Source organism: Myotis lucifugus, unplaced genomic scaffold (assembly GCF_000147115.1).
Source record: "Myotis lucifugus unplaced genomic scaffold, Myoluc2.0 scaffold_109, whole genome shotgun sequence".
NCBI classification, from domain to species: domain Eukaryota; kingdom Metazoa; phylum Chordata; class Mammalia; order Chiroptera; family Vespertilionidae; genus Myotis; species Myotis lucifugus.
In genome coordinates this window covers 657,256-680,139 of record NW_005871157.1, presented here as the reverse complement: position 1 = coordinate 680,139, position 22,884 = coordinate 657,256, and the positions used below count along the sequence as shown (strand labels likewise).

General features: G+C 38.6%; 1 protein-coding gene across 2 annotated transcripts in view; it reads right to left on the bottom strand.

Moving 5' to 3' along the window:
- Nucleotides 1-22,884, bottom strand: part of KNL1 (kinetochore scaffold 1) — a 61,890-nt gene that overhangs the window by 15,217 nt on the left and 23,789 nt on the right. For both annotated transcript variants that reach the window (XM_023757468.1, XM_023757469.1), the window contains 9 exons: nucleotides 19,695-19,747; nucleotides 19,445-19,478; nucleotides 17,509-17,546; nucleotides 12,515-12,567; nucleotides 7,003-11,544; nucleotides 4,424-4,559; nucleotides 3,941-4,008; nucleotides 2,885-2,983; nucleotides 382-497 (listed from right to left, as the gene is read on the bottom strand). In XM_023757468.1, the coding sequence (XP_023613236.1) occupies nucleotides 382-497; nucleotides 2,885-2,983; nucleotides 3,941-4,008; nucleotides 4,424-4,559; nucleotides 7,003-11,544; nucleotides 12,515-12,567; nucleotides 17,509-17,546; nucleotides 19,445-19,478; nucleotides 19,695-19,747 (5,139 nt within the window). The remainder of the gene's footprint in view (nucleotides 1-381; nucleotides 498-2,884; nucleotides 2,984-3,940; nucleotides 4,009-4,423; nucleotides 4,560-7,002; nucleotides 11,545-12,514; nucleotides 12,568-17,508; nucleotides 17,547-19,444; nucleotides 19,479-19,694; nucleotides 19,748-22,884) is intronic.

The window sequence follows — 22,884 nt, the reverse complement described above, 5'->3', positions numbered from 1 at the left end:
GAAGATGTTCAGTTGCAATCAATTTATGATATCATAATTTAATAATTACTGTTCACTGAGGACACACTTTTTGCTAAAAATGGCATGAAAACATTTTATATACACTATTTTCTACTGTTCATATCTACCTGCTGAGTAGGTATTATTATTCCCAGTTTATAGATGTGGAAATAAAGGTTAAATGACTTACATAATGTTACACAGTTAGTGTCATAGACAGGATTAAGCTTCAATCGGAAAGCCAAAGCTCTTTCTATAAACATACTGTACTACACCACCGATAATGCCATCAACTTTTTTCTATGTTGTTATTCTCATCAAAACCTTACCACACAGATGTTCACCCATCCAACAAACACAAAAAAATGAAAACTTTCATACTCTTCAATCTTTTGGTGAAGAGCCTCACAATCTTCTCTATAAATCTGTATCTTGGGTCGGTAAACATATTGACTTAACATCAGATCTTCTGGAGTAGGTTGTGTGTTTATAGTAAACTGAAAAAAAAAATCAGTCCCTTACAACTGGTATTTTGAGAACAAATCATGTTTAAGAACTGTTTCAAGTTTCAGAGTGCCTATTTTTAAAAGTCTACAAAGACAAATGTGAATACTCTATTAAAATTCTTAAACCCAGTAAAGCTAAAAGTTGGAATTTGAATTCAAGTCTCTGACATCAAAGTCCATTTTCCACAGATGTTTAGGGAAACTGTATGTTCCACTCACATGGGATTTTAAGTGATTTTAAAATGGCTATGTGCTATTTGTCAATTATACCTCAATAAAGCTGGAAAAAAATAAAAATAAAATGGCTATACATTATTTGAAGTAAATCAATACCTAAAAATACATTAGCTTTACCATTCATCTGCATTGTCTTCCTGCCTTTTTATGTATATTATTTTATTGTTCTAATTTCTTAAAGTATTAATAATTCCTTTATTTTTATTTTTACTATTTTTTAAAATCTTTATTGTTGAAAGCATTATGTATGACCCTTTTTACCCCATCAACCCCCTCCAGCCCACCCTCACCCCCCACCCCAGGCTCTCACCACCTCACTGTCTGCATCCATGGGTTATGCATATATGCATACAAGGTCTTTGGTTGATTACCTTCCACCCACCCACCCTCCCCTGCCTTCCCCCTGAGATTGTATACTCTGTTCCATGCTTCCATGTCTCTGAACTCCATTCATCAGTTTATTTTATTAATTAGATTCCATATGAGTGAGATCATGTGATAATTGTCTTTCTCTGACTGACTTATTTCACTTAGCATGATACTATCCAGGTCCCTCCATGCTCTCTCAAAGGGTAAGAGATTCTTCTTTTTTACTGCTGCATAGTATTGCATGGTATAAATGTACCACAGCCTTTTTATCCACTCATCTACTGATGGGCATTTGGGCTATTTCCAGATCTTAGTTATTGTAAATTGTACTGCTATGAACATAATTCCTTTATTTTTAGACTCTCTTCTATAACAACTAGAGGCCCAGTGCACAAATTCATGCACGAGTGGGGTCCCAAGCCTGCCTGGCTGGCGATACCTCAGCCCCGGCCTGCGCCCGTGGTAGGATGTGGCCGGGCATGGGGAGGGACCGAAGAAAGCATAGGCCCAATATCTGGGGATCGGGCCTAAGCCGGCAGTCGGACATCCCCCCTCACAGTTCGGGACCCCTTGCTCCTTACCGCCCGCCTGCAGTGGAGGCAGGAGAGATTCCCACCACCACTGCTGCGCTCACCAGCCATGAGTCCGGCTTCTGGCTGAGTGGAACTCCCCCTGTGGGAGCGCACTAACCACGAGGGGGAAGCTCCTGCGTTGAGCATTTGCCCCCTGGTGGTGAGTGCACATCATAGCGACCAGTCGTTCCGCCATTCGGTCGATTTGCATATTAGGGTTTTATTATATAGGAGATATGAGACTTTTAATTTCCTGTTAAGCTTAATTTTTGCTGTATGTTCCACAGATTTGGTATTAAATGTATTCCCTTTGCTTTCTAAATAGTTTTGATTGCCTCTTTGATATAAGAATTATCTAGCCCGGCCAGCATGGTTTAGTGGTTGAGCAGCAACACATGAACGAGAAGGTCACGGTTCGATTCCCGGTCAGGGCACATGCCCAAGTTGCAGGCTCAAGCCCCAGTGTGGGGCGTGCAGGAGGCAGCTGATCAATGATTCTCTCTCTTCACTAATGTTTCTCTCTCTCTCTCTCTCTCTCTCTCTCTCTCTACCTTCCTCTATAAAATTAATTTAAATATCTATTTTTAAAAAAAGAATTATTTAGAAGTGTTTCTTAATTTTTAAGAACCTAAAGAATGTTTAGTCCTTTTATTAGTACTAATTTTATTGGATTAAGATCAGATGACATGGTCCATAAAATCTCCATTTTTTTCCGTTTGTTAATGTTGTCTTTGTTGCAAGGGCATAACTAATTTTTATAAATGTTCAACAGACTAAAAGGAAAAAATTCTTATGAAAGAGTTACAAGTTTTTCTATTAATCTTTTCTAGTTTGTTGATTGTATTGTTCAAATATTCTATGATCTTACATATTTATTTTGAAAAATGTTTATTAAAAACTGCTATTTTTAGATTTGTTTAATGGTGGGAAAGAGCATATGTTCAGGGAAAAGTATCAAAAACAAAATAGATGGCAAGGAATGAGAAAATAAAATTTCACCTTATGAAAATCCATGACATAAAAAATACCAGTTTTTATGCTAACCACAAATGTATCTATTACAGGAAAACTTCTAAAGGAAATTTTGCTTCCTTAGATTTTCTTTTTGTTTCTGAATAAATTCTTACTTTGATGCAGTTTAGTAAATAAGTACAATATATTCTAACTGAGGCAACTATTTTGCCAAGAAATTGCACTTACTTTGGTTGGGAGAGTGCTCTGTCGGGGTTTCTGTATCAAAATATGGACTTGAAGAAGAATAAAGAATTCCTTTATTGTTATTCTCCCATCTTTGAGTTTCTGAGAGAAGAAAAAAAAAGTTTGCATAACCATTTAAGGCAGTGGTTCTCAACCTTCCTAATGCCGCGGCCCTTTAATACAGTTCCTCATGTTGTGGTGACCCCCAACCATAACATTATTTTCGTTGCTACTTCATAACTGTAATTTTGCTACTGTTATGAATCGTCATGTAAATATCTGATATGCAGGATGTATTTTCATTGTTACAAACTGAACATAATTAAAGCACAGTAATTAATCACAAAAACAATATGTAATTATATATGTGTTTTCTGATGGTCTTAGGCGACCCCTGTGAAAGGGTCGTTCGACCCCCAAAGGGGTCGCAACCCACAGGTTGAGAACCGCTGATTTAAGGTGAGCTCATTTTGATTTTAACCACCTCATTTGTTTCTAAACAGCTTAAAGTATTTTGCATATATTTGTGGAAATACTATCCAGCTATTTGTAAGCTGTACATGAACAGATTTTATCTAAAATTTACTTCTTAAGGTTATTCAGTAACAGTAGAATTGGGAAAAAATAACAAAACTGAGTTTTTCTAATCATTATTTCTACTTCATATTAATATAATTAACTGCCATGTTGGGTCAACAGAGAAAAGAAAACTCCTCTTCTATATATTTAAAACATTTAATAACCTGGCTGGTATGTTCAGTGGTTAGAGTGTCCACCCTCGGACTAAAGGGTCTCAGGTTCGATTCCATCAAGGGCACATAACTTGGTTGCAGGTTTGAGAGGCAACCAATTGAATGTGTCTCTCTCAGTCGATGTTTCTCTCTCTCTTTCCCTCCTCCCTCCCTTCCACTGTCTCTAAAAATCAATGGGAAAAATATCCTCAGGTGAGGATTAAAAATAAATAAATGAACAAAACATTTCATAATTTTTTAAAAATTAAAAAAGAAAAAACAAAACTGGGAAATTAGTTGCATTAGAAATGAGAAATACTTAACATACCTCCTTCAAGCTCTCTTCACAAACAGTGTCTGTGAAAAACTGTGGTTCCATTTGACTATTGCGGTATGCTGGAAAGTAAGGCATTCAGGTGATGAACAAGTCAAAATTAAACTGTAAACTTAATTTTTTAGTTATCAATTAGGTGTATGTGTGGTTCATGCTTTTGAAGCTATCTATTAGGATCTTGTTGGGAAGACAGTCATTTGTAGGGCAAAGTATATTACAGTTTTAAAGCTCATTCAATGTTTCTCTATTGAGTTTATAAGCCTCTTAAGGAAATCACTCTACCCCATGTTGTATTTCACTTCTCCATTTATTAAAATAACTAAGAATTAAATATAAAGTATTATTTTACTTATAAACTACTTATATCCCCCCAAAAGCTTACACAAATTTCAAACATCTCTGAATTGAAATAAAGTTTTATTAGTCAAGTCAATAAATAACTTCTATTAAAATTAACTTTCATGAACATCATCTTACTGCTGAAGTCCAGAGAGGTCCCATCAGCCTTGATTGAATCCAGAGAACTGCTACAACTAGATGGGGTCCTGCCCAGGCTTTTTATTAATACACTGTTAGCATTTTTATCTGTATCTCCTTCAGCATGATAAAAAATCTGAAATTATCAATTAAGAAACAACATCAGGATAAAGGTATAACACTGTATACTTATAATGACTGTTTGTTGAACACTAACAGAAATACTTCTAACATAAAATTTATGTATAATATAACTCTTATGAGATCTCTTAGCAAAGAATTCAAATAATTAATATACAACTAAAGCCTTTAGAGTTAAAAGTAATTTTATTTTAAAATACACAGAACTAACTTTTTGCAATACACTGTATAAGCAAATTATTTCTCAGTTGTATTTAAGTTATAGCCAGATCCTATGAGCTATCAAATGTTGACCTACCCAATTATTCAACTACTAGCCAACAGAGTCAGGTCTACCACACTACAGAAAACCAGAACAGAATATTGGCTGTACAAGGTAGTCCTGGCTAGTGTATAGAAAAGAAACATTTCCAGGCTTCAGTGCTTTCTACACTTGATGACCAAGACTCATTTGGCTGAAGTCAAACCCAGTGTAAGTCATGTGGTCCTGTTTCTATCATTTTAATCATTTGATTTTACAGCCTTAAATGTCATTTTCATCTACCTACTTACATATATTTTTGAGGACATTATATTCTTTGTCTAAATGCTAGAATGTAAGTTCCATGAGAGAAGATTCTTGTCTATCAATTCCCACTGAGGCATTCCTAGCAACCTAAACAGTACCTAGGACATGGCAGATATTCAATATTGAACAAAATAGTACTAATTTTCATAGAATCTATTCAGTTATCTATATATATAAAAGCCCAGCAACTGGAATGGCGGAATGACCAGAACGACTGGTGGCTATGACACGCACTACGGCAGCCAACCAGCCTGATCAAGGCCCCGATCGGCCCCCCACCATCCCCAGCTGGCTCTACCCCCAGTCAGCCCCCAACACCCGGATCGGGGGCGGGGCTGGCCAGCCAACCATCCGTGGCCCCTCCCCCAAGCCGGCCCAATCGGAGCAGGCCCGCCGGATCCCACCAAGGCACAAATTTGTGCACCAGGCCTCTAGTACATTTTATATTACTGTTAGTACTTTCTCAAAGCTTCATAGACAAACCATTTCCTCAACACCTCCTCTCACAGAACCACTGAAATCACCTTCTAAGCTTACATATTTCTTAAGAGTTTAAACTCTGTTTTCTATGAACCTCTAATATATATTTTTTTCAATATATTTTATTGATTTTTTACAGAGAGGAAGGGAGAGGGATAGAGAATTAGAAACATCGATGAGAAACATCGATCAGCTGCCTCCTGCACACTCCCCACTGGGGATGTGCCCGCAACCAAGGTACATGCCCTTGACCCGAATTGAACCCGGGACCCTTGAGTCCGCAGGCCAATGCTCTATCCACGGAGCCAAACCGGTTAGGGCTAACCTCCAATATTTTTAATCTTTATCTCTCCAGCTATAAAACTCAGTTTGAGTGACAGGTTATCCAAATCAGTGTCCCTCAGCTTTAATATTTACGACTTTCTTTCATAAATACAAAATCTCACTTACTTCACTTTGAGATACTGGACTTGACCTAGGTATTTCCCCATCCACTAAAGATATGTACTTTCAGTTTCTACATATCCTCATTTGCCAAGAAAATTCTGTCAAGCTTTTCTTTATGCATAATAAAGACTTTTTATCCCCAAGTATTTATAACACTTGAAGATGACTTTTAAAATTACATGTAGCCCTAGCTGGTTTGGCTCAGTGGATAGAGCATTGGCCTGCGGACTGAAGGGTCCTGGGTTTCATTCCGGTCAAGGGCACATGCCCAGATTACCAGCTTGATACCCAGTAGGGGGCATGCAGGAGGCAGCCAATCAATGCTTCTCTCTTATCATTGATGTTTCTAGCTCCCTCTCCATTCCTCTCTGAAATCAATAAAAATAATTAATTAAAATTACATATACCCTGCCTAGAAATTTTCATATGCAAAACCACAACAAATCACCAAAGGTGACAGAATATTTAGAATTACACAATTTCAACATTAACTTTTGTAATACTTTCCATTTCCATTTTTGTGACCATTTGTCACTTCAAATCATTTTTAAGGCTCTAACCGGTTTGGCTCAGTGGATAGAGCATTGGCCTGCGGACTGAAGGGTCCCAGGTTCGATTCTGGTCAAGGGCATGTACCTTGTTTGTGGGCACATCCCTAGTAGGAGGTGTGCAGGAGGCAGCTGATCGATGTTTCTCTTCCATCAATGCTTCTAACTCTCTATCCCTCTCCCTTCCTCTCTGTAAAAAATCAATAAAATATATTTTTTAAAAAATCATTTTTAAGTCCATTCATTAATTCCTTAAGATTCTACAAAGAAATGTTTCTTCAGCCCTATAACTAAGAATAGTAAGTTCCTGCTTATCCAAGACTAAAATTAAAATTCAAGAATACTCATAATTTTTTAAAAATCAAGAACATTCCTCAGTTCAAGACAGAGCTCACCTGCTGATCTTGTGTGGTATCACTAAACTTAATCTCACTTTTTCTGATTTTTTTCTCATTCTGAGTATCATCATCTTCTTCTTGTACCCAGGTTCTTTTCTGGCTATTGCAGGTTTCTTTCATTTTATTTTCAGATGGTGAAATCTCTTTCTGGTATGTCTCCATCAAAGACTTTCCCTCAGTTTCTATGCTAATAGAGTCTGAGGAATTAATCTCACCAGGATATATAGGAAGATTTTCCTCATTTATATATTGAGATGGACTTAAGTTCAGTTTAGCTGCAATAAATCCAATGCCTGAATCCTTACTGGAGACCGGCTGAGTTTCTAAGTTACTTAAGTCAGTTTTATTTGAGGGAATCTGTTCCAGGTCATCTATACCAGTGACACTACAATTTCTCTTGTTTGGCAATCTGGGCAAAAATATTCCTAAAGAACATCTCCTTATTTTATCTTTTACAACTGGTACTGAGTTGGTTTCAGCTCCATTATGAAAAATTTTATTTTCTTCATCTCTATCATCTTTAACATTGTTGGACACTGTGTTAATATTATTTCTTTCTGTAGCTTGCACTATACTCATATCACTGTCTGCCTTATTTACTAACTCAAGTAATTGTTCTGGAAAAGGTGGTATATGAAAAGCTTGGATATCTAAAAATTCTTCAGTTTTCCCATTCAAATTATTCAGATTTTGTTTGCCACTACTAAAACTTGCAGCATTAGATGCAATTACAGGATCTGATGTTTCTTTAGGCTTGGCATGGGTTTGAATAACATGCTTAGTCAAGTCTGAGTTACTCTGGAAATCTATGGCTGTATTACATTTAGCAGTTTGGATATTTTTCTCCAGTTCTTTTTCACAGGCTACAGTCAACCATTTCTCATTATTGAGTACTTTGGACTCATTTTCACATGTGGGTACAGAGGAATTTCTTAGAATATTTAAATTCTTACTTGCAGCTTGAGACAATATTGCTTCACCTTTATTAACAATACTCTGTCCTTGTTGAGGTAATGGAGATAGCTGAGTTGAGAGATGAAGTGGGGAATCAACACAAACATCATCAACAAAGGTCTGCTTTAAACTATGTTCTGTATTATGAACAAAGTTCTCCATTTGATTCTCTGGAAACTTAAAAGATACTTGCTTTGAATCAAGTTTAGTCATGTTTCCCAAATCCTGACCATATACTAAAGTTTGATTAGCTAATAGATTTGGGGGCTCCTTAATCAGATCTTGATCTTTGAGCACTGTTATGACACAGTCATTTAGCTGTCCTTGGGTATTCGTTTGAGTAACTTTTTCCTTCTCTAACACAGAACAAGGAGCAGAGAGAGGCAGTGCTTCAGATTTCAAGTAATATTCACGGGCTAAATCATTTGCATAAGCAAGATCATTTTGCACTGGGCAATTACTGGCTTTCTCATCTTTATCACATAAGGACATGACATTCCCCTCCAAATTATCAACATAGGAAATAACATTTGGTAGAAAGGAATAATTGTCGCTGGATCCACAAATAGCAGGTGCGTGATTGTTTGTAAAATCCACATTTCTTTTACCTGTGCTATTTAAGTGGCAGCTTTCAAGTTTGGCTTTTTCCAATGTATAGGCCTTATCTACAACTTTTGCCATGACCTTTTCATCCACAGCAGTACTATGGAATTTGATGATTTCTATCTGAGCTTGATCCCCAGACAATGTATTAGAACAGGGTATCACATGGTGCTCTTGCTCAGTCTGAAGAACAATTTTGTTTTCTATAGCCTGTGCTTGTTGTTTAGTGATTTCTTGAACAGAGCTACCATCCTTAGGAAAAGAAACACCCAAGGTTTTTCTTTTTACTATTCCAAATTTAGGGCACTCTTGAAGTATTTTTTCTGTAGCTTGACAATCAATGAAAGCAGTATTGGACTTGGTGACTTCCAGATCACTGTGATTATCTATAAACAATACAGTATTGTCCATTGGCCTAGTGGTTATTTTAACTGGTGAGACAGTTTTACATTCTAAGGCAGTTGTGTGAATTCTAGTGATCTCCATGTCATCTTGCCCACTTGTATACAAAACAGTTTTAGAAGTTCCTGCCAAAGGCACCAACAGAGAATCTTTTATATCTTCTAGGGCATTTTTGTTATTTATTTCCATTGTACAACTCTGGATGATATCCATATCATTTTTATCATTACTTGAAAATGCAATGGGCTTGTCATCTTTGAGTCTAAGGCTTTTCCTTCTTTGACTTTTGCCTGACAAATGTTCATTCAGAAATCCAGGCTTTTGTATATCTTTGTCATTTTTCCAAACGGTTGATGTAGACACGTCTATGTTCTCATCGGCTATAAATGCTACAGCTTTCTCTATAGGACCACTATTAGATGGGTCCCCAAGAAGTGTTAGTTGGCTGACTTTTGCTGCTGAATGGTCACTTTCACCATTCTCCGGAAAGGAAACACTCTCCTCAGCAGAAGAGGTCACTTTTATTTTTCCTAGGCTTTTCCTTTTGAATAGTTCAAAGTCAGGTCTGTCTGCAAGTACAGTTCTTTCTAAATTAGTCTTACTAAGTTCTTGTACTTCAGAAGGACCAAATCCAATGACAACAGTGTGACTCTTGGTTAGATCCATATTTTGCTCCACTTCTGAACAAGTAATTATCTTGTCATGAGAACAGTCAAGGTTGGGATTACCTAAACTTTTCCTCAGTGGCTCAGGCAGTTTAGAATTCTGGTCTGGTACAGATTTAACTATATGACTATTAACAGCAGTATTATGATTTTCCATGGCAGATTGGCCTTCTGAAGACAGTTTAGTGATTGGAAACAAAGCTTGCTCACATGAAACTGTATTTCTATTCTTTCCCAGTGCTACTTGTTTATGAAGATCTCCACCAGAGTATACTATATTATAGCTTGTTGCTTTGTCCTGGTTAATATCAACTGGCTGAGGAGAAACTTTATCAAAATAGGGTGAAATCTTCAAAACCTGATCTATTTCTTTGCCCCAGGCATCAGTTAGGATGTTTGTAGATATTATTTTTGGTTGTCGGGAGAGTTCATTATGAGTTTTGGTCTTTTTTCCCCATTCATCTAAAAGGCTTTTGCTGTCAGAGTGAGATGTACTGGCATCCTTGAATGCTAGATTATAAGATGCAAAAGGAGCTTGACTTCCTAAATTAGTTGTATGACTTTTAGTCAAACCCTTATCTTCACCTGTGAAGATTACAGTCTTTTTACCAGCCAATGAAGTAGACAAAGGATCTGCCTGGGCCTGTTGTAATCTTTCCTTAGATACATGAGGAACTGAGATACAATTTACATTCATTTCCTCATCCTTTGACATAGTTATGTGATTTTGGAGCATCATTTCTTTTTCAGATATTGGTTTGGCCGTTATCTGGACATTTGTCTGATCTTCTTTAAAAATTTGATTATCTATTACAAGTGTCTGACTCTTGGTAATGTCCAGGCTATCCTCTCCTGAGTAAATGGTTTTCTCCATGAGAAGAGAGCTGGTATCTGGATTATGACACATTTTGGCATAATTACAGTCATCCTTTAGCAAATTTTCTTTCTCTTTCATACTTGAGAGACACTTGGTCAGTTCCATGGCATCATTACAAGTAGAATACAAAAATGTTTTATAATCTTGAGTTGCTGGACTGAAACATACAGATTCCGGGACCATGGCCAATGTTCTGACATCTTGGTTAGAAGTCTGTGTGACCGTGTGAGTTTCTGTCCCCATAATATGACCTCTGGTAATATGTATGTCACCTTTAGGGTTTAAGGGAGAGTCTGGAAAAGCAGCATTTGGTTTATTCTCAAAGACTGTCGTCTTTGCTGGAGCTTTAGTTCTATAACCTGTTGTAACATCCATCATGACAGTCTGAGTTTGATTTTCTATTTCAGATAAATTATCTGCAGAGGGTAAAATTTGTATAGTGCGGTTTATTGTCAAGTCCATCAAGTCATTACCATAAACTGTAATATCACTTTTAAATTCCCTTAAGTTGGCTTCAGTGGCTGTGGGAACCAAAGTTTGAATACTGGATGTATAACACTTGGTGAAATTCATCCCATCATCTTCTTCTATAAAGATTCTAGTCATATTACTGTTATTTTCATCTACATTAAGGGATACATGCTTTTGATGTATGGAAGAAGCCTTATTTGATTCTATGGAATGAATAGGTATCTCAGAATTTTCTTTATCAGGTCCTGTAGAAGAAGTATTAGATTTCCCTGTTTTCAATCTTTTTATGAAGTCATTGAAATTTATTTTCTTTTCTGAATTAGTGTTTTGATCCATGGAAAAATTCAATTCTTTTTTCATTCCTGAATCCTCAGTGTGAAGTTTTAAGTTAGCCACAAACGATGTGGTATCTGTCTTGGTGGACTTTTCACTTTTTGTACAATCTAAAAGGCCTTTCGTAATCATCACGGTGTGACTTGCTGTCAGGTCCATCTGGTTTTCATCTGAAAAGATGACTGTCTGGTCATTTGAATGTGTCTCTTCATGGTTGTATTCTGTAACTGAAATCTATAATGAAAGTAAAATATTTTTAAAAATCAAATACAATAAAAACTTTAAAAACGTATTTTACAACACGTACTATAAAAATAATTGTCAATGATTGGTTTGTTTGAATCAATGGTGTGCTGTGTAGTACATAATTTGTTATTAAATTTTTTTCTAGCCTGGCAGGTGTAGTTCAGTGGTTGAGCGTTGACCTATGAACCAGGAGGTAATGGTTGGATTCCCAGTCAGGGCACATGCCTGGGTTGCAGGCTCGATCCCCAGTAGGGGGCATGTAAGAAGCAGCCAATCAATGATTCTCTCTCATCATTGATGTTTCTATCTTTCTCTCCCAGAAATACTTTAAGTATTTTTGGACAAATTAAAATTCAAGGTTAATTCTACACCCATTAGAATGACTAAACATAAAAAGGACTGATAATTCCAAATGCAAATATAATGAAAATTATAATTACTGATAGGTCATTCTCTTTTTAAATAAAAGACTCAGAAAGGGATAAGTGCATAGCTGACTAATTTATAGAACATTTCTGAACCCTTGGAAGTTGGATTCTCTTTGAATCTTAATGCAGTGATTTTATTTGTAAGGATATGGTCAAACTCCTTGCTACTCAAAGTATGGTCTATAGACCAGTGCACTAGTAAGACCCAGGAGATTGATAGTATAGAATCTCAGGGCTCACGCTACATCTACTGGATAAAAAATCTATATTTTTAAACAAAATCCTGTGATGATTCATATGCCCATTAAAGTGTAAGAAGTCCTGATATAACTAATATATTTCCCTATTATTTAAACTGGCAGTGATTTAACTTTCCTCAGTTAACTCAAAGGGTAGGAAGTTTTCCCAGTCTATAGGTCCATTTTGGTAGATAACCCCTAAGTCATGCCATTACCATTAAATTTTGAGTTTTTAAAAAGTTTCAACTGTCAAGGGAAATTAAATATGAAGGCACTTGCATGAACTCATACCTCTCTCTGTTGCATCTGGGTCTGAATGGGAGCACAAAGCAACGTGTTCATTCCTATTAAGAAAAAAAAGTCAATGACAAAAATATATATCACCAAGAGCCTGATTTTCCTTGTGTTAGATTCTTCATTGGTGACAAGTACAGTAGTACCTTATCAGCGTCTTTGCTTTTTGCAGTCTCATTTATTCGTGGTCAACCATGATCTAAAAATATTAAGTGGAAAATTCATGGAACATATTCCCTATTGATAAGGGGGGCTACTGTATTTACTAAAGTTTTACTAGTTACTAAGCCTTTTATAAGGACTTAGGTATTAAAGTTCATTGACTTTTTAATTGTCCCATGTTAGACAGAAACAGTTATTGTATTCTCTGTGTGACTAAAATGTTTTTAGAATGTGGCGCAAATTTTAAACATGGAAAGATTGGACCACTTTTTCCCCCCTTTACTTCTCCATTTTTATTTCCTGGATAGTAGAGGTTACATGATAAGATTTGAATCACCTTTTATTCTATGTTAAGGACTCTAGACCAGCCGTGGGCAAACTAAGGCCCGTGGGCTGGATCCGGCCCGTTTGAAATGAATAAAACTAAAAAAAAAAAGACCGTACCCTTTTTTTTTTTTAAATATATTTTATTGATTTTTTACAGAGAGGAAGAGAGAGGGATAGAGAGTTAGAAACATCGATGAGAGAGAAACATCGACCAGCTGCCTCTTGCACATCCCCTACTGAGGGTGTGCCCGCAACCAACGTACATGCCCTTGACCGGAATCGAACCTGGGACCCTTCAGTCCGCAGGCCGACGCTCTATCCACTGAGCCAAACCGGTTTCGGCAAGACCGTACCCTTTTATGTAATGATGTTTACTTTGAATTTATATTAGTTCACACAAACACTCCATCCATGCTTTTGTTCCGGCCCTCCGGTCCAGTTTAAGAACCCATTGTGGCCCTCGAGTCAAAAAGTTTGCCCACCCCTGCTCTAGACATTCCCATGATGAAATGTGCATTTTATAAAAATAACTAGTGGCCCGGTGAACAAAATTCGTGCACATTAAAAGGGAATTAATTAGAGGAAATATTTTAATATTGCTATTTGCCTTTTCTCTATAATAGAAGTGTCAGAGATGAAAGAAAATTAGTAAAATGTATTAAGAAAATCTTCCTCCTGTATGGGGCATGCCACGGGACCCAGAGTCAAGTCCCCGCCCAGCTGCGTGCACCTCGAAATCGCACGAGACCTGGACCCAGCCGGCCCTACCCCCATTGGGCAAGATCCAGACCTGGCCAGCCCCACCCCTGTCAAGCCCTGCCGGGTTGGGGCGTGCAGGCTCAGGTCCCCTAGCCTGGGGCGGGGGCGTGGCCTGAGGTCCCCCGTCAAGCCCCGTCGGGTGTGGGGTGCAGCCTCAGGTCCCCTGCCCCAGCCTGGCGCCACGCAGCCTCAGGTTCCTGCTGATTGCTCGTTACTGCTCATTACAGGAACCCCGTCTCCGCTGTGGGTGCAGCCATCTTGTGATGGCGTGACAGAGTGAGGGTCAATTTGCATATTACCTCTTTATTATATAGTATTATTATATAGGATACTAGAGAAGGAGAATGAAATAGATTCAAGAAAAAGAAGAACCAATAAGAAAACTACTGTAGCCCTGACCAGTTTGGCTCAGTGGCTAGAGCGTCAGCCTGTGGACTGAAGAGTCCCAGGTTCGATTCCGGTCAAGAGCATGTACCTTGGTTGTGGGGCACATCCCCAGTAGGGGGTGTGCAGGAGGCAGCTAATGGATGTTTCTCTCTAATGGATGTTTCTAACTCTCTATCCCTCTCCCTTCCTCTCTGTAAAAAATCAATAAAATATATTTTTTAAAAAAAAGAAAGAAAACTACTTTAATAGTTCAGACACAACTTGATGAGATTTTATGTTAGAGCAAGATACAATGAGAATGGAAATAAGGAATTAGAGTCAAGACATTTTAGAACCTATAATAATAAAAGTGTAATATGCTAATTAGACCGGACGTCCTTCCAGACAACCTACCAGACGAAGCTGGGGCTGCGAGGGAAGCCCGGGTCCCAGGTGCCAGAGGGAAGCCGGTGCCTGCAGCTGGGGGAAGGAAGGCCTACTCTTGCACGAATTTCGTGCATCGGGCCTCTAGTTAAAATATAAAGGTTTAGGTAACAAACTGGACTTTAGAAATATGGGATTGAAGATGCTATAATAAAAAAGGAAATATTTTTTAAATACTTAAGTTCAAAAGTAAATCTTTAGCCCTGGCTGGTGTGGTTCAGTTGGTTGGAGCATCATCCTGTACACTTGCATATAAGAGGCGACCGATTTATGTTTCCCTCTCTCTCTCTCTCTGTCTGTCTCTCTTCCCCTCTAAAACTCAATGAACATGTCCTCAGGTGAGGATTAAAAAATCTATAATAGCCCTAGCTGGTTTGAATAGAGCATTAGCCTGTGGACTGAAAGGTCCTGGGTTCGATTCCAGTCAAGGGCACATGCCCAGGTTGCGGGCTCAATCCCTAGTAGGGGGAATGTAGGGGGCAGCCAATCAATTCTCATCATTAATGTTTCTATCTCTCTCTTCCTCTCCCTTCCTTTCTGAAATCAATAAAAAAATATTTTTTAAAAATCTACATGCCCTAACCGGTTTGGCTCAGTGGATAGAGCATCGGCCTGCAGACTCAAGGGTCCCAGGTTCGATTCCGGTTAAGGGCATGTACCTTGGTTGCAGGCACATCCCCAGTAGGAAGTGTGCAGGAGGCAGCTGATCGATGTTTCTCTCTCATCGATGTTTCTAACTCTCTATCCCTCTCCCTTCCTATCCTGTAAAAAAATCAGTAAAATATATTTTTAAAAAAAATCTACAATAATAAAAGCATAATATGCTAATTAGACCAGACCTCATTCCAGATGACCTTCTGGAGGAAGCCAGAGATGTGAGGGAAGCCTGGGTCCTGGGTGCCAAAGGGAAGCTGGTGCCGGCAGCCGGGGGAAGGAAGGCCTACTCTTGCACAAATTTCGTGCATCAGGCCTCTAGTAATAACAATAAGTAAAAATAGGCTCTGGCCAGTGTGATTCAGTTAGTTGGATTGTCATCTCATGCACTGAAGAGTTTTGGGTTTGATTCCAGGTCAGGGCACATACCCAGGTAGTGGGTTCAATCCTGATCAGGGTACATATGGGAGGTAAACAATCCATGTTTCTCTCTCTCCCTCTCCCTTTTTCTCTCTCTAAAACCAATAAAAATTAAAATAAATAAGTAAAAATAAAGGCAAATCTTTAGAATAATTTAAAGAGTTTACAGCAATCTTGATTAAACATGGGGAAGTAATTATAGGCTTTTTGTTAGAAGCCTTATTTATTTATTAAGTTTCCACTCATTTATTCAACAAATACTGCTTCAGAACCTATTATGATCCCCAAAACAACTGTCTACTAAAGTACAAAGAGAAGACAAAATTTTTGGACTCAAAAAATTTCGTTTAACAAAAGAGCCACAAGTAAATACCAAAACTACAATGTGATAAATTCTACAAGAGACTGAGAAACAGAAGGAGTGTTGTCAAAACACAGGAAAGAGTGATTAACTTATTGGCTTTGCCAAAAAACAACAACTCCATTTAAGCCAGTACTACTTAGTGTATGGTGCCAGTCTGTGAACTGCTAAATCAAAAGCATTTCCCTTGCTAAGAAAAAATGTCAGCTAAACAAAATAATAGCTTACAGCCACAGTTGATTTACATTCCAGAGTAACTTCCTCTCAGTCATGGATTGTAATATTTTGTGGACTGGTTACTATGAAAAGCACTAAAGTTATGCTATGTGAAAAATGAGAAGAACGCTAGGCAAAGTGCTCAGGAGAGCACTTTAGGTAGAGAAAATAGCATTTACAATGGATATAGGCAGGAAAAAAGTCCACATGAGGAATTGCAAATAGTTCTTCATGGACTAGCAGGGATGGGGAATGTCTGGCCCGCAGGCCAAAATCATTTTGTCTGGCCCTGCCAAAGCATTAGGGGTGAGTTAATTAAATGTTTGACCAAATATTGCAGGCTAATTTTTAAGTTGATAAATTTGTATGGCCTGTGAGTTATGTTACAAATGTTATTTATAACATCATTTATAGTATCATTTATACAAACCCTTGGCAAAAAAAAAAGGTTCCCCATCCCTGGGCTAGAGGAAAAGATGCCTATAAAGGAAAGGAAATAAGGTTGGAGAAGACGACAAGCCAAATCATAAAGGGCTTTCTAAGTCTATGCTGAGGAGTGTGCGTTTTATCCTGCAAGCAAAAAAGTGTCATTGAACAATTTTTAGCTGGAAGGTAGTATGATCAGATTTAGAAATACATAGAATAGATTCAAAGGATAAGAAACTATTTACAGTAACCCAAGAAAGAATAATAGGAACTTGAATTCGAACAGTGGCAGAAGGAATAGAGAAACAGTAAGAGATCTACAAGATATTCAAGAGACAGGATAGAAAGAGTATAGCCAAATAGATATAGAAAATGAAGCAAATATTAAAAAATGACTCAATTCCTGACTTGAGTGAATAAATGAGTAAGACCCAGCTGGTGTGGCTCAGTGGTTGAGCGTTGACCAGGTCATGATTCAATTCCTGGTCAGGGCACAGGCCCAGGTTTCGGGCTCAATCCCCAGTGGGGGACTTTCAGGAGGCAGCAGACCAATGATTCTCATCATTGATGTTTCCATTTCTCTCTCCCTTTCCCTTCCTCTCTGAAATCAATAAAAATATTTTTTTAAATAAATAAATAAAAATAAATGAGTGAGAGTCAAAAATAGAGGAAACAAGAGGAACAGCAGTTTTGGAAGAAGTAAAGTAAATTTGTGAAATTTTAAACTAAAAATTTTGTGTAACACACAGAGCTCTCTTCACACTCTTTTTTTCACTGTTCTTTTAGATATTACTTATCAAGGAATCTGGATGAAGAGAAAGGTATATGATAAGAAAAGCATTCTGATCATACTCACCAGTAATTTCACAGTAATTATCTTCTGAAGTCTTATTCCTAAAATATAAAAACATATTTTAAAAATCTGTATCACAATTACCAAGAATTACAACAGTTGAATAATAATGCCAATTGCCTTCTACAATTTATACCCACTAGCAATGAGTGATGTTTTACCTATGTTCTTAACTAACTGGATGAAAAATTATATTTCAAGAGTCTTTATTTCTCTTCTGAAGATAAGCATCTTTTCATGTATTCAAAAGCTACTGGTATTTACTTTTCTATATATTAATATTATAAAAATAAACTTAATTTAAAAATCTGAAGATTGGTATTTATTGTTTTACTAGAAGCCTGGTGCATGAAATTCATGCAGTCAGAGGGGGGAGGGGTCCTCAGCCCGACCTGCGCCCTCTCGCAGTCCAGGAGCCCTCGGGGGATGTCCGACTGACGGCTTAGTGCTGCCGTGGAGGCAGGAGAGGCTCCCGCCACTGCTGCTACGCTTGCAGCTGTGAGTCTGGCTTCTGACTGAGCAATGCTCCCCATGTGGGAGCACACTGACCGCCATGGGGCAGCTCCTGTGTTAAGCGTCTACCCCCTGGTGGTCAGTGCATGTTATAGCGACCTATCATTCCACCGTTTGGTCGATTTGCATATGAGCCTTTTATTATATAGGATACCAGCTGATGTATTTAAGGATTTATAAATGAAAGAGTATTTCATCACTTTATTAAAAGAATAAGCTGTACAATGCACATACTTATCCTATATAATAAAGAGCTAATCTGCTAATTAGACCGGACAGCAGAACGACCTTCTGGAACGACCAGTGGGCAGGGGCTGTGGGGCCACAGGGCTATGAGGCAGCCGGGGCTGTGAGGCAGCCGGGGCCAGGAGGGCCAAGGCAGCTGGGGCCCCAAAAGCCTACTCTTGCATGAATTTCGTGCACAGGCCTCTAGCCCTACATAATAAAAGGGTAATATGCAAATTGACCAAAAGACAGAACGACTGGTCGCTATGACACACACTGACCATCAGTGGGCAGGCACTCAATGCAGGAGCTCTTGCAGCACTCACAGGGGGAGCGATGCTCAGCCAGAGGCCAGGTTCACAGCTGGTGAGCACAGCAGTGGTGGCAGGAGCCACTCCTGCCTCTGCAGCAGTGTTAAGGATGTCCGACTGATGGCAGTGGGACATCCCCGAGGACTCCCAGATTGTGAGAGGGTGCAGGCCGGGCTGAGGAACCGCCTCCCCCTCTCGAGTGCATGAATTTCGTGCACCCGGCCTCTAGTCAAATATAACAGTACATTAAATTTTGCAAAAACAATTTGTTTTGTTTGTGGTGGTTGTTGTTTTTAAAGTAATGTCTGGTATATACTCTTTTCTTTAGAACAAGTTTTGTTTGTTTTTTAATATATTTTTATTGATTTCAGAGAGGAAGGGAGGAGAGAGAGAAACATCAATGCACGCCCCCCACTGGGACCGAGCCCACAACCTGGATATGTGCCCTTGACCAGAATTGAACCCGGGACCCTTCAGTCCGCAGGCCAACCCTCTATCCACTGAGCCAAACCAGCTAGGGCAACAATTTGTTTTTTAAATTATTCCTAAATATTCCACAAAAGAGATACAAAAATAAAAAACTAAAAGGATATTAACTTAGTGTGGCTGGTGTTGCTCAGTGATTAAGCATCAACCTATGAACGGTTTGATTCCTGGTCAGGGTACATGCCTGACTTTTGGGCTCAGTCCCCAATAGGGGGCGTGCAGAAGGCAGCCGATCAAGAATTCTCTATCATCAATAATGTTTCTCTCTATCCCTCTCCCTTCCTCTCTCTGAAATCAATAAAAACATATTTTTTTTTAAAAAAAGGACACTAATTTAAAAAGTACTTTATTAGTAGGAATAAATAACTTTAAAATATAATTTGAATCACATTTTTCTTACTTACTGTATAAACAGAACATTTTCTCTTGTTTCTGTTTCTAAAAATTAAAAAAAAATTAAAGTTTTTCAAAGATACTCTGATAAAGCATTAGAAAAATTAACAAGAATAAAAAAATACTGCTCCCCCCCCCCACGACACAAGTTATACTTTCTAACCAATAAAATAAAGAATAAGTTATATCAATTATTTGGTTAGATACCCACAGTAAATTTTTATACAAAACAGACTCGCAGGAATTGCATTAATATGTTACCTGCAATTTCTGACTTTCTCTCTATTTTCATATGAGATTCTGTCTGATATACCCTAGAAAAGAAAATAAAGATTAATGAAAATCTGTCATTTTGAATTAGAACACTATGGTATTAATTTATACTGTTTTTATTTAAACATAATAAAGGCCATATATGACAAACCCACAGCTAACATCATACTCAATAGGGAAAAACTAAAAGCATTTCCCTTAAGATCAGAACAACACAGGAACGTCCACATTCTTACTGAACATAGTACTAGAAGTCCTAGCTATAGTAATCAGACAAAAAGAAGAAATAAAAGGCATCTAAATTGGAAAGGAAGAAGTAAAACTGTCACTGTTTGCAGATGATATGATACTATATATAGAGAACCCTAAAAAGCCCACCAAAAAAACTACTAGAACTGATAAATTCAGTAAAGTAGCAGGATACAAAGTAAATATCCAGAAATCGATTGCATGTTTATACACCAACTAGAGGCCTGGTGCACGGATTCAGCCTGGCCTGCAGGGATCAGGCTGAAACTGGCTCTCCAACATCCCCCGAGGGGTCCCGGATTGCAAGAGGGCGCAGGCCACGCCGAGGGACCCCACCGGTGCACGATCGGGGTCGGGGAGGGACTGTGAGAGAGCTCCAGGATGTGTCCGGCCCATCTCGCCCAGTCCCAATCAGCTGGACCCCAGCAGCAAGCTAACCTACCGGGTGGAGTGTCTGCCCCCTGGTGGTCAGTGGTGTCATAGCGACTGGTCGAACCATTGGACACTTACCATATTAGGCTTTTATTATATAGGATAATAAACTATCAGAAAGGGAAACTAAGATAACAATCCCATTTACAATTGCATAAAAAAATACCTAAAAATAAATTTAACTAAGGAGGTAAAATACCTGTACCTGGAAAATTTTAAGACACTGAAGAAAGAAATTGAAGAAGACATAAATAAGTAGAAGCATATACTGTGTTCATGGATAAGAAGAATTAACATCATTAAAATGTACATACTACTGAAAGCAATCTATAGAATAGCACAATTTCTATCAAGATACCAATGGCATATTTTACAGAACTAGAATAAATATTCCAAAAATGTATATGGAACCACAAAAGACCCAGAATAGCCACAGTAATCTTGAGAAAGAACAAAACTGGAGGAATCACATTACCTGATATCAAACTATACTACAAGGCCACAGCAGTCAAAACAGCATGGTACTGGCATAAAAACCAACCTATAGATCAATGGACCAGAATAGACAGTCCAAAAATAAACCCACACTTATATGACCAATTAACATTTGACAAAGGGAGCAAGAGCATAAAATAGAGTAACGACAGTTTATTCAATAAATGATGTTGGGAAAATTGGACAGATATGTGCAAAAAAATGAAACTAGACCACTTTCTTACACCATATACAAGAATAAACTAAAAATTGATAAAAGACTTAAATGCAAGACTCAAAACTAGAAGAAAACATAAGCAGTAAAATACCAGACATTTCACAAATGGGACTAAATCAAACTAAAAAGTTTTGGCACTGAAAGGAAACCATCAACAAAATGAAAAGACAACCCACTGAATGAAAGAACATATTTCCCAATGATACATCAGATAAGGCATATAAATGTTAGATAAGGCTAACATTTATTTTAAAAACTCATACAATTCAACAACAAAAAGCAAGCAATCCAATTACAAAATGGGTAAAGGACCTGAATAGACACTTCCTCAAAGAGGACATACAAATGGCAACAGACATATGAAAAGATGCTCACATCATTAATCATCAGAGAAAGGCAAATTAAAACCATAATGAGATATGACCTCACACCTGTCAGAATGGCTATCATCAATAAATCTACAAACAACAAGTTTGGCAAAGATGTGGAGGAAAGGGAACTCTCATGCACTATTGGTAGGAATGCAGATTGGTGCAGCCACTATGGAAAACAGTACGAAGGTTCCTCAAAAAATAAAAAATGGAACTGCCTTATGACCCAACACTCCACTTCTAGGTATAATAGCATAGCCAAAGAAACTCAAAACACTAATTTAGCCGAAACCGGTTTGGCTCAGTGGATAGAGCTTCGGCCTGCAGACTGAAAGGTCCCAGGTTCGATGCCGGTCAAGGGCATGTACCTTGGTTGCGGGCATATCCCCAGTGGGAGATGTGCAGGAGGCAGCTGATCAATGTTTCTAACTCTCTATCTCTCTCCCTTCCTCTCTGTAAAAAATCAATAAAATATATATATTTTTAAAAAACACTAATTTAAAAGAATATATGCACCACTATGCTCACTGCAGTGTTATTTATAATAGCCAAGATATGGAAACAACCCTAGGGCCCATCAATAGATGAGTGGATAGCCCAGCCAGCATGGCTCAGTGGTTGAGCGTTGACCTATGAACCAGGAGGTCACAGTTCGATTCCTGATCAGGGCACATGCTCAATTTGTGAGCTTGATTCCCAGTATGGGGCATGCAGAAAGCAGCTGATCAATTATTCTCTCTCATCATTGATGTTTCTATCTCTCTCTTCCTCTCCCTTCCTCTCTGCAATAAATAAAAATATATTTTAAAAAATAGATGAGTGGGAAAAACCAAGATGGCGGCATAGGTTAACGCCGGAGTTTGCTGCCTCGAACAACCACTTCAAAAATACAACTAAAAGACGGAACGGACATCATCCAGAACCACAGGAAGGCTGGCTGAATGGAAGTTCTACAACTAGGAGGAACCGAGAATCAGAGGAGGCGCAGTGCTGAAGTAAAATACTAAGGTGCGGAGTGAGCGCAGCGCGGGCTGGTGGCTGAGGGCGCGGTTGTCTGTTTCAATCCGGAGGGAGCCTCAGACTCTGAGCTCCAGATCCGGGCGAGTCTCTAGGGACCCAGACTCAAACGGGAGAAGCAGGACTGTCTGGCTACAGTCCCTCCGAGGTTTGCAGCGGTTGCTGGGACAGAGAGGCAGAGCCCCTGGGAACGGACTGAGAGCAGCCATAACTGCTCCCTCCTCCGCCCTGTTGATCCCGTGGGACCCGCCCTGCCCAAGCCCTGCACAGAGGCATTTGCCGGATAGCCTCAGGCAAAGGCTAGATTAGCACCTCCCTAGAGGACACAAGTTCTTCCACTGCAGACACAGCTGATTATCACAGCCAGTCGGCTTGGAGGTCAAATCCCTCTAGTATT